Raw genomic sequence first — 11,127 nt, 5'->3', positions numbered from 1 at the left:
ACACACACACACACACGGACAAAGTGCCGTTCATATATAAGTAGAGAATCGTTAATTTCATAGTTTGCACCCACTCATTTTTGTGCGTGCATGTTAAAAAAAAAAAAAAAAAAAAAAAACAATGCTTCGGAGTCAATGGTGTTAAAAATAGATTTTTTACGTTTATGCGCACTTTTTCAGAGATGTTTGAAATTCTTCTGTTTTGCGCATTTTAAATTTTTTTGTCATTGTTTATCACCCCGCTTCTCCTTCCCGACACATTTGCTTGATCTTTCTTATTTACTTTTGCTTTAATTAGATCTATTTTCATTTAGATAATATTTAAAAATGATATACTTTCGTGCCAATTCGACTTTTAAACCACATACTTTATTTTCCATCCAATTTGTATTTTTTTAACGGGGGGGCGGTTTTGCCCGGTCGTAAAATACGCTTAAATATATTTTAATTTGTCCAGATTATTCTAGAGTCGTGATTTCAAAGTAAAAAAACGTATTTAGGTGGCATCAGCTAGAATCGAAACCGAACGCAAAACTGTAGCATTCAAAGCTGGTGACGTTACCACTGTACCAACGTGGCACACATATAAACTGATTAAAAATAAAAATTAAAAATAAACTAAGATGGATGTACAAAATGTATAACAGTTTTTTTTAAATTTTGATCCTTTTTGACCTTTTAAAAACTATTTTAATTGATTAAAGACCCACAAAAAATCCAATCTTTTGAGGCTCCCTAGTGCCGCTTTGGGACTTTTAGTTTCAGGAGAGATAGAGTTTGAAAATATGAAGACAGACAGACAGACATATAGCCTTTTATATAATAGATTTACAAAAATTAAAACGGTTGGCTCACCCCCCCATATATATATATATATATATATATATATATATATATATATATATATATATATATATATATATATATATATATATATATATATATATATTGTTACGACCCGGAATGTCTAGGGGTAAAAGTCGTAACACAAAATATAAAAATTATTTAAAAGAAATTAGTTTTCCCGGGTTTTTAGATACGGGAGGGATATATCCATTTTCTCGAAAGACATTTATAAACACAAGACAGGGATAAACACATCCAAGTAATAATACCGAGGCCAATGGAAAAATTAACACAATTTTATTTACATATATAAAAATATATTGTAACGAAAATAAAAGAGAATGTGTGACTAGATGAACAAACAAACTTGGAATAGATTCGAGAGAGAATTTCCGCGCAAAAGAAAAAAAAACAGTTCATATCCTGTCGTCTGCTTGTAACTCCAAAATGGAAGGACAGCCTTTTTGTGTTTTTGTTTTTGTTATTGTTTTCATATATGAGAGAGAGATATAGAGAGAAAAATAAACAATAGACTCACTCAGCGTCGGGTTTTAAATATTTCTATCGCATTCCTTTCTTTTTAAACAATTTCATTCCTTCGTCTATATTGAATACATTATCCTTCCTAATTATCGCCTTTTTTTCGTTTTCTCTGTCGTCAAAATATCTCGTTCATTTCTTCGCTGTCGTTAGCATCACAAAACGTTGTCACCATCGCAAACACTGTCGCTTAACCCACCTCTTCGACTGCTATGTCGTCACTGACTCGCCACCCTGCGCCGCTCCTTTCCCTCTCTCTAATGGTATACCTTTCTCTCTCTCTCTCTCTTTGGCGTCCCCTCTCTCACTGCATGACCTGCATCGCTCTCGCGTCACTCGCTCAATAATACGCGATGCGGATGCCTGCGGCTTTCCCTCTCTCTAGTTTCATCTCTTCTCTCTCCCCCTCTCTCTTTCTTTACAGTTTATAGGTGTCCCCTCGCTGTATTTTCATATGTTCTCTCTCTCTCTTTTTCTTTTTCCCGATGTTTACAAATTCACTGAGAGCAGACGATAATATAAAACGCGATAAAAACAATTTTCTCTCTCGACTTTTTTTTTTTTAATTTTTTTTTATAATGTTAAAAATAATTATTGTCTCAAATTATATATTTTTTTCACATATTTGTAACACCCCCTCCCATATTAGAAAAAAAGAAAATCTTTTCCAAAGATTTTTTTTTTTTTTCATACTTGTTTTGTCCGGTCCCACACGTTTTCGTGTGATATTGAAGTTTACACGATATGGGTGTTGCTTAATAGGGGTGACCTTTTCGATTTCCACATCATGTTGCACGATGTTCGTTTCTTTAGGAACGTCGGGAAAGAGATCGCTATAGCTCCGAATGAGGACGGCCATATCGTTTCTTTCGCTATTTGTTAAATGAGATAGTACGGGTGTAAGATTGGCTAATATCTCTGAGTTTGATAGCCTCGGAGGGTGGTTGTCTTTCCCCGGGATTCTTTCACTGTTCTCCTCGGGTCCTTTTATGGAAGCAGACGGAGTTGTGACTACAATAAGGTTTATTTTATCCCTTTCAAAATACGGTTTGAGCATATTGATATGGCACATCTGTGTCGCCTTTCTACGATCAGGAGTATTTATTATATAGTTTAGTTCACTGACCTTCCGAGCAATGGTGTAGGGGCCGTGGAACCGAGCTTTAAGTGGATGACCAGATAATGGTAACAAAACAAGCACATTGTCTCCGACTTTGAAATTCCTGGGGGTAGTATTTCGGTCATAATGTTGTTTCATTCTGGCTTGAGCTGTTCGTAATCTTTCACGTGCCAATCGGCTGGTTTCATATAGTCGGTTTCTTAACCTTGACACATACTCCAGCATGGGTTCACAGGTGACTCCTTCCTGCAGCCATTTTTCTTTTAACAATGCTAGGGGTCCACGTACTGAGTGGCCAAATATTAGTTCGAACGGGCTGAATCCTAGAGACTCCTGTGTGGCGTCTCGCGCTGCAAACATCAAAAAGGGAATACCCTCATCCCAATCTTTCTGGTGACTAAGGCAATAGGTCCAGATCATGGGTTTCAGTGTAGAGTGAAATCTCTCTAGGGTACCTTGGGACTGGGGATGATATGCGCTTGACTTTACGGTTTGTACGCCCAGCACACTCATGGACTGTCGAAACATCCTGGACATGAAATTCGATCCTTGATCAGACTGTATTACCCTCGGAAGTCCGACCATGGAGAAGAAGTTGAGAAGAGCCCTTGTGATTTTCTCAGCAGATATGTTCCTGAGCGGGACTGCTTCTGGAAATCTGGTAGATGCGCAGAGGATAGTGAATATATACTGATTTCCTCGTTTGGTCTTAGAAAGTGGACCCACGCAGTTGATTAAAACGCGACAAAATGGTTCTTCAAAAGCGGGTATAAGATGTGGGGGGGGCGATTGGTATCTTCTGATTCGGCTTGCCTGCCATCTGGCAGGTGTGGCAAGTTCGGCAAAAGTTGGATACATCTTTGCAGACTCCAGGCCAGTAAAAGTGTTTGGTGATCCTATCATAGGTTTTACGGACGCCTAAATGGCCTCCCAAGGGGGTTTCGTGCGCTATTTCCAACACTTCGGCCCTACGTACCTTTGATAACACTAGTTGGTATATCACCGCCCAGTCTTCGTGAGCTGGGGATTGCGGGGGTCTCCATTTCCTCATCAGTACACCATTTTTTATAAAATATCCAGAGGGTATTTTTTCCAGTTCTTCTTTGGGCAGTGCATCTTCGAAGAGGGGGGAAATCCCATCATCCTTCCACTGTTCTTGTATGATCTGTTGCCACGAAGCGGGAACTTGTAGGGAGGTTTCGTTGGTATGGGTATTATTTGGATCTGTGGGTGGCGAGTTGAGCTTCCCCTCAAGATTCATGAATGATTTCGATAGGTCGATTTCCTCATCCTCCCTGGACCGATCTTTTGCCTCTAACCTTTCCTCTGCTGTTCTTTTTGCGGACTGGGCACGGGTTACTGCACACGCTGGGAAGATGCCGGGGTATTGTTCCTCTATCATCTCAGTGTTTTCTGAAGTGTTTGGCTCCACCATCACTCTCGGGTGGGGAACAACTCTTTCACCGGCTAGATCATTCCCGAGTAACATTGAGATACCCTTCATGGGTAGGCTATCGACTACGCCTACTTCCACCAGACCACGTACTATGTTCGAATCAAGAGAGATTCGGTGGATCGGTACGTTAATATACCTTCCCCCAATTCCGCGAATTATGGCGGATTCTCCTGTTGCTGTCTGTGACTCGCATGGCATACTCTGTTTTAAAACCAGCGATTGGGTTGCTCCAGTGTCGCGAAGGATTTTTACTTTCCGCCAATTCGTGTGGTCAGTTATCGGATATATCAGACCATCCGACACAAATGGTTGGAACTCCTCCCTGATTTTATCGCCGTCGTCCTCTGCAGGGGGTTGGTAGATGGTGATAAAGCCTTGCGGTTTACCAAGTGGTCTTTTCATCGAGTTCACATTTTCCCTTGCGTGGCAGTTCATTGTAATATGTCCAACCTTCCTGCAATAATAGCATGTTACAGGCCTATGTGTATTTGTCATTTGATAGGTGGGTGGTTGGATCAAGTTGTTTGGGGATCTGTTTCTGATGTTAGGGGGTCGATATATCTTACTGTCTGGACTATGCCCTAAGCTGTGGGTAACGCTGCTTGTTTTCCGGGGGTTCGAGCGAGTCTCGGATAATTTTAGGGGTTTATTTCCCTCGCATGCATGCGTCAGGGCGTACTCGTCGGCAAGGATCGCCATTACGTATGTTGTGTCGATCCGTCTCTCGTCTAGGAATAATTTTAGTTCACTAGGGAGGCAGCTCTTGAACTCCTCCATCAAGATCATTTGACGGAGTTTTTCGTAATCAAAGGTGGCATCTTTAGCCGAGGTCCATCTATTGAAATGAGTTTCTTTCTGACGGAAGAATTCGACGTACGTCTGGTCTTCTTCCTTTTGGCATGACCGAAATCGTTGCCGATATGCCTAAGGCACTAACTCGTAACTATGGAGGATGGCACGTTTCAGGCGGTCGTAGTCGGTGCAATCTGCTAAAGATAGGGAGGTATATACTTCCTGTGCTTTTCCTTTCAGTGCCGTCTGTAGCAGCATCGGCCATGCATCCCTGGGCCATTTAGCGCTCAAAGTTATCTTCTCAAAATGTAGAAAATACCCGTCCACATTTTCTTCGTGGAACGTCGGTACGAGCCGGATATTTCTGGGGATGTCAAATTCTTCCCTTCTTTCCTCACGGGGTTCAGGTCTGCTCTCTGTCAAAATCCGCAACACGGACTCGTCCACTAGGTCATTATCGACCAAAGGTTCTGTCACTATCTCAATTAGTTTGGCTTTCCGCATACCCGGTCTGTAGTCTAACTTATACTCTCTCGCTATCGATAATATGTCATCTTTTTTCATCTTGCACAGTTCTTCAAATGACGGTGACTCTAGGAATGCTTGAACCAGTGCCATTTTTTTTTTTTTTTTTTTTTTTTTTTTTTTTTAAACACCTCTTGTTACTTTAAATGTGTCCACTATCTAGTGTCTTTGGAAAAGGATAATCCCGGACGAGAGCCCCATTTATGTTACGACCCGGAATGTCTAGGGGTAAAAGTCGTAACACAAAATATAAAAATTATTTAAAAGAAATTAGTTTTCCCGGGTTTTTAGATACGGGAGGGATATATCCATTTTCTCGAAAGACATTTATAAACACAAGACAGGGATAAACACATCCAAGTAATAATACCGAGGCCAATGGAAAAATTAACACAATTTTATTTACATATATAAAAATATATTGTAACGAAAATAAAAGAGAATGTGTGACTAGATGAACAAACAAACTTGGAATAGATTCGAGAGAGAATTTCCGCGCAAAAGAAAAAAAAAACAGTTCAATGCTAGGGGTCCACGTACTGAGTGGCCAAATATTAGTTCGAACGGGCTGAATCCTAGAGACTCATGTGTGGCGTCTCGCGCTGCAAACATCAAAAAGGGAATACCCTCATCCCAATCTTTCTGGTGACTAAGGCAATAGGTCCAGATCATGGTTTTCAGTGTAGAGTGAAATCTCTCTAGGGCACCTTGGGACTGGGGATGATATGCGCTTGACTTTACGGTTTGTACGCCCACCACACTCATGGACTGTCGAAACATCCTGGACATGAAATTCGATCCTTGATCAGACTGCATTACCCTCGGTTCTCCGACCATGGAGAAGAAGTTGAGAAGAGCCCTTGTGATTTTCTCAGCAGATATGTTCCTGAGCGGGACTGCTTCTGGAAATCTGGTAGATGCGCAGAGGATAGTGAATATATACTGATTTCCTCGTTTGGTCTTAGGAAGTGGACCCACGCAGTCGATTAAAACACGGCAAAATGGTTCTTCAAAAGCGGGTATAGGATGTAGGGGGGCGATTGGTATCTTCTGATTCGGCTTGCCTGCCATCTGGCAGGTGTGGCAAGTTCGGCAAAAGTTGGATACATCTTTGCAGACTCCAGGCCAGTAAAAGTGTTTGGTGATCCTATCATAGGTTTTACGGACGCCTAAATGGCCTCCCAAGGGGGTTTCGTGCGCTATTTCCAACACTTCGGCCCTACGTACCTTTGATAACACTAGTTGGTATATCACCGCCCAGTCTTCGTGAGCTGGGGATTGCGGGGGTCTCCATTTCCTCATCAGTACACCATTTTTTATAAAATATCCAGAGGGTATTTTTTCCAGTTCTTCTTTGGGCAGTGCATCTTCGAAGAGGGGGGAAATCCCATCATCCTTCCACTGTTCTTGTATGATCTGTTGCCACGAAGCGGGAACTTGTAGGGAGGTTTCGTTGGTATGGGTATTATTTGGATCTGTGGGTGGCGAGTTGAGCTTCCCCTCAAGATTCATGAATGATTTCGATAGGTTGATTTCCTCATCCTCCCTGGGCCGATCTTTTGCCTCTAACCTTTCCTCTGCTGTTCTTTTTGCGGACTGGGCACGGGTTACTGCATACGCTGGGAAGATGCCGGGGTATTGTTCCTCTATCCTCTCAGTGTTTTCTGAAGTGTTTGGCTCCACCATCACTCTCGGGTGGGGAACAACTCTTTCACCGGCTAGATCATTCCCGAGTAACATTGAGATACCCTTCATGGGTAGGCTATCGACTACGCCTACTTCTACCAGACCACGTACTATGTTCGAATCAAGAGAGATTCGGTGGATCGGTACGTTAATATACCTTCCCCCAATTCCGCGAATTATGGCGGATTCTCCTGTTGCTGTCTGTGACTCGCATGGCATACTCTGTTTTAAAACCAGCGATTGGGTTGCTCCAGTGTCGCGAAGGATTTTTACTTTCCGCCAATTCGTGTGGTCAGTTATCGGATATATCAGACCATCCGACACAAATGGTTGGAACTCCTCCCTGATTTTATCGCCGTCGTCCTCTGCAGGGGGTTGGTAGATGGTGATAAAGCCTTGCGGTTTACCAAGTGGTCTTTTCATCGAGTTCACATTTTCCCTTGCGTGGCAGTTCATTGCAATATGTCCAACCTTCCTGCAATAATAGCATGTTACATGCCTATGTGTATTTGTCATTTGATAGGTGGGTGGTTGGATCAAGTTGTTTGGGGATCTGTTTCTGATGTTAGGGGGTCGATATATCTTACTGTCTGGACTATGCCCTAAGCTGTGGGTAACGCTGCTTGTTTTCCGGGGGTTCGAGCGAGTCTCGGATAATTTTAGGGGTTTATTTCCCTCGCATGCATGCGTCAGGGCGTACTCGTCGGCAAGGATCGCCATTTCGTATGTTGTGTCGATCCGTCTCTCGTCTAGGAATAATTTTAGTTCACTAGGGAGGCAGCTCTTGAACTCCTCCATCAAGATCATTTGACGGAGTTTTTCGTAATCAAAGGTGGCATCTTTAGCCGAGGTCCATCTATTGAAATGAGTTTCTTTCTGACGGAAGAATTCGACGTACGTCTGGTCTTCTTCCTTTTGGCATGACCGAAATCGTTGCCGATATGCCTCAGGCACTAACTCGTAACTATGGAGGATGGCACGTTTCAGGCGGTCGTAGTCGGTGCAATCTGCTAAAGATAGGGAGGTATATACTTCCTGTGCTTTTCCTTTCAGTGCCGTCTGTAGCAGCATCGGCCATGCATCCCTGGGCCATTTAGCGCTCAAAGTTATCTTCTCAAAATGTAGGAAATACCCGTCCACATTTTCTTCGTGGAACGTCGGTACGAGCCGGATATTTCTGGGGATGTCAAATTCTTCCCTTCTTTCCTGACGGGGTTCAGGTCTGCTCTCTGTCAAAATCCGCAACACGGACTCGTCCACTAGGTCATTATCGACTAAATGTTCTGTCACTATCTCAATTAGTTTGGCTTTCCGCATACCCGGTCTGTAGTCTAACTTATACTCTCTCGCTATCGATAATATGTCATCTTTTTTCATCTTGCACAGTTCTTCAAATGACGGTGACTCTAGGAATGCTTGAACCAGTGCCATCTTTTTTTTTTTTTTTTTTTTTTTTAAACACCTCTTGTTACTTTAAATGTGTCCACTATCTAGTGTCTTTGGAAAAGGATAATCCCGGACGAGAGCCCCATTTATGTTACGACCCGGAATGTCTAGGGGTAAAAGTCGTAACACAAAATATAAAAATTATTTAAAAGAAATTAGTTTTCCCGGGTTTTTAGATACGGGAGGGATATATCCATTTTCTCGAAAGACATTTATAAACACAAGACAGGGATAAACACATCCAAGTAATAATACCGAGGCCAATGGAAAAATTAACACAATTTTATTTACATATATAAAAATATATTGTAACGAAAATAAAAGAGAATGTGTGACTAGATGAACAAACAAACTTGGAATAGATTCGAGAGAGAATTTCCGCGCAAAAGAAAAAAAAAAACAGTTCATATCCTGTCGTCTGCTTGTAACTCCAAAATGGAAGGACAGCCTTTTTGTGTTTTTGTTTTTGTTATTGTTTTCATATATGAGAGAGAGATATAGAGAGAAAAATAAACAATAGACTCACTCAGCGTCGGGTTTTAAATATTTCTATCGCATTCCTTTCTTTTTAAACAATTTCATTCCTTCGTCTATATTGAATACATTATCCTTCCTAATTATCGCCTTTTTTTCGTTTTCTCTGTCGTCAAAATATCTCGTTCATTTCTTCGCTGTCGTTAGCATCACAAAACGTTGTCACCATCGCAAACACTGTCGCTTAACCCACCTCTTCGACTGCTATGTCGTCACTGACTCGCCACCCTGCGCCGCTCCTTTCCCTCTCTCTAATGGTATACCTTTCTCTCTCTCTCTCTCTCTCTTTGGCGTCCCCTCTCTCACTGCATGACCTGCATCGCTCTCGCGTCACTCGCTCAAAAATACGCGATCCGGATGCCTGCGGCTTTCCCTCTCTCTAGTTTCATCTCTTCTCTCTCCCCCTCTCTCTTTCTTTACAGTTTATAGGTGTCCCCTCGCTGTATTTTCATATGTTCTCTCTCTCTCTTTTTCTTTTTCCCGATGTTTACAAATTCACTGAGAGCAGACGATAATATAAAACGCGATAAAAACAGAATTTTCTCTCTCGACTTTTTTTTTTAAATTGTTTTTTATAATATTAAAAATAATTATTGTCTCAAATTATATATTTTTTTCACATATTTGTAACAATATATATATATATATATATATATATATATATATATATATATATATATATATATATATATAATCTTGAGTTGAGCATGTTGGGAAGTGATACACGATTACACGATATACCATTAGCGTATTAAGCGATGCTTTTGTGTAAACAAATCGAGCTTAGGTAATCGGACGATGTCAAAATATCGTTACTTCACTACCTGCCCAGCAGCTGCCGTTTAGCGCAATGGTTCGCACCCTTGAGTGTCGTACGGGTGGTCGGGTTTCGATCCTGGCTTAAGGTAGTTGCTTGTCTAGCGCAATGAGCTCCGAAACAGTACTGTATGTGGATGACTATATATATATATATATATATATATATATATATATTATACTAGCTGTATATGCTTGGCGTTGCCAAGTTGAAACATATTATCAGGCGGAGAGTTTAGGCACATATTATTTAAGATACACCAAATATTTTTTGGTTCACAATATATATACCCTCCTCTCTCTCTCTCTCTCTATCTATCTATCTCTCTGCCTCTCTTTCTCTTTATATATATATATATATATATATATATAACTACTTCATTTACTCACATAAAATTAATATACGAAAGTATAAATTTATGCGTAAACTTTAAGTATTTACTTCAAAAGTGCTCAATACGTAGGTAGAGCTAGTTAGAAATTTAAATTACTATATATATATATATATATATATATATATATATATATATATATATATATATATAGAGAGAGAGAGAGAGAGAGAGAGAGAGGGAGGGAGGGAGGGAGAGAGAGATAGATAGATAGATAGATAGATAGATAGATAGATAGATAGATAGATAGATAGATAGATAATTGAATAAAATATTCAAATGTTAAATGAATAAAAATTAATAATAATAACAAAAACACATCCCAAATAGGGGCGACTTAGATAAATAAAACAAAGAGACGGTAACTCCCTCAAAACGCCCAGGAAGCGTAAAAAATACCACATAATCGCTAATAAAAATTAAATCAACTATCTTATTGTGAGAAATTCCATATTTAACTGCCATCTTTCATTTAGGCCGGCCATACAGCTCAAGTAGCCGGTGTGTGATTGGTTTAAATTTTAATGTGTCAGGTGATTTGACTTGGCGCCTTTTTTGTATTCATGCGTTTATTTTTCAGTCTAAGAAAAACACGGAACGGGATAGACTCGACCACAGCGGTTCTTTCTCGAGGAAGCCAGGACAATTCTTTCATGGACACCAAACAGTCGGTGAACGAAGGACACATCTCTACAAGCAGAGAAAACTTATTTTGCTGGACTTATTCGAATCAAGGAGGACATTCTACAACTGTTCGGCATCTTATTATCCAAATATTGGATCTTATCTCATTTCTTCTTGAGTCCCAAGGGGATCACATTATGCCTGATTATAGGCGCCATCATTCTCGCCGTGTTCATCATGATCATCATGGATCCTTACAAAGGAACAACGAACTAACAATCCAGCAATAGGAATTCGAACTGAAGGCCCCATGCGTATGGGGGCAAATATGTGTAGGAAAGAAATTTCTT

At 40.6% G+C, this 11,127-nt stretch overlaps 2 protein-coding genes across 2 annotated transcripts; both read right to left on the bottom strand.

Moving 5' to 3' along the window:
* Window positions 1-940: 940 nt before the first annotated feature.
* On the bottom strand, window positions 941-4,661 carry LOC145275026 (uncharacterized). The gene is made up of 2 exons (XM_080127557.1): window positions 3,272-4,661; window positions 941-3,156 (listed from the first exon to the last, which is right to left on the bottom strand). The coding sequence occupies exons 1-2, from the start codon at window positions 4,659-4,661 to the stop codon at window positions 1,991-1,993; spliced, it is 2,556 nt and encodes an 851-aa protein (XP_079983683.1). The 3' UTR covers window positions 941-1,990.
* Window positions 4,662-5,480: 819 nt separating this feature from the next.
* LOC145275025 (uncharacterized) lies at window positions 5,481-8,396 on the bottom strand. Its single transcript, XM_080127556.1, has 2 exons — window positions 5,820-8,396; window positions 5,481-5,501 (listed from the first exon to the last, which is right to left on the bottom strand). The coding sequence occupies exons 1-2, from the start codon at window positions 8,394-8,396 to the stop codon at window positions 5,481-5,483; spliced, it is 2,598 nt and encodes an 865-aa protein (XP_079983682.1).
* Window positions 8,397-11,127: the final 2,731 nt, after the last annotated feature.

This window comes from Euprymna scolopes, unplaced genomic scaffold, assembly GCF_053919585.1.
Source record: "Euprymna scolopes isolate OS-2025 unplaced genomic scaffold, ASM5391958v1 sca551, whole genome shotgun sequence".
NCBI lineage: Eukaryota > Metazoa > Mollusca > Cephalopoda > Sepiida > Sepiolidae > Euprymna > Euprymna scolopes.
This window is presented reverse-complemented; position numbering and strand designations above follow the sequence as displayed.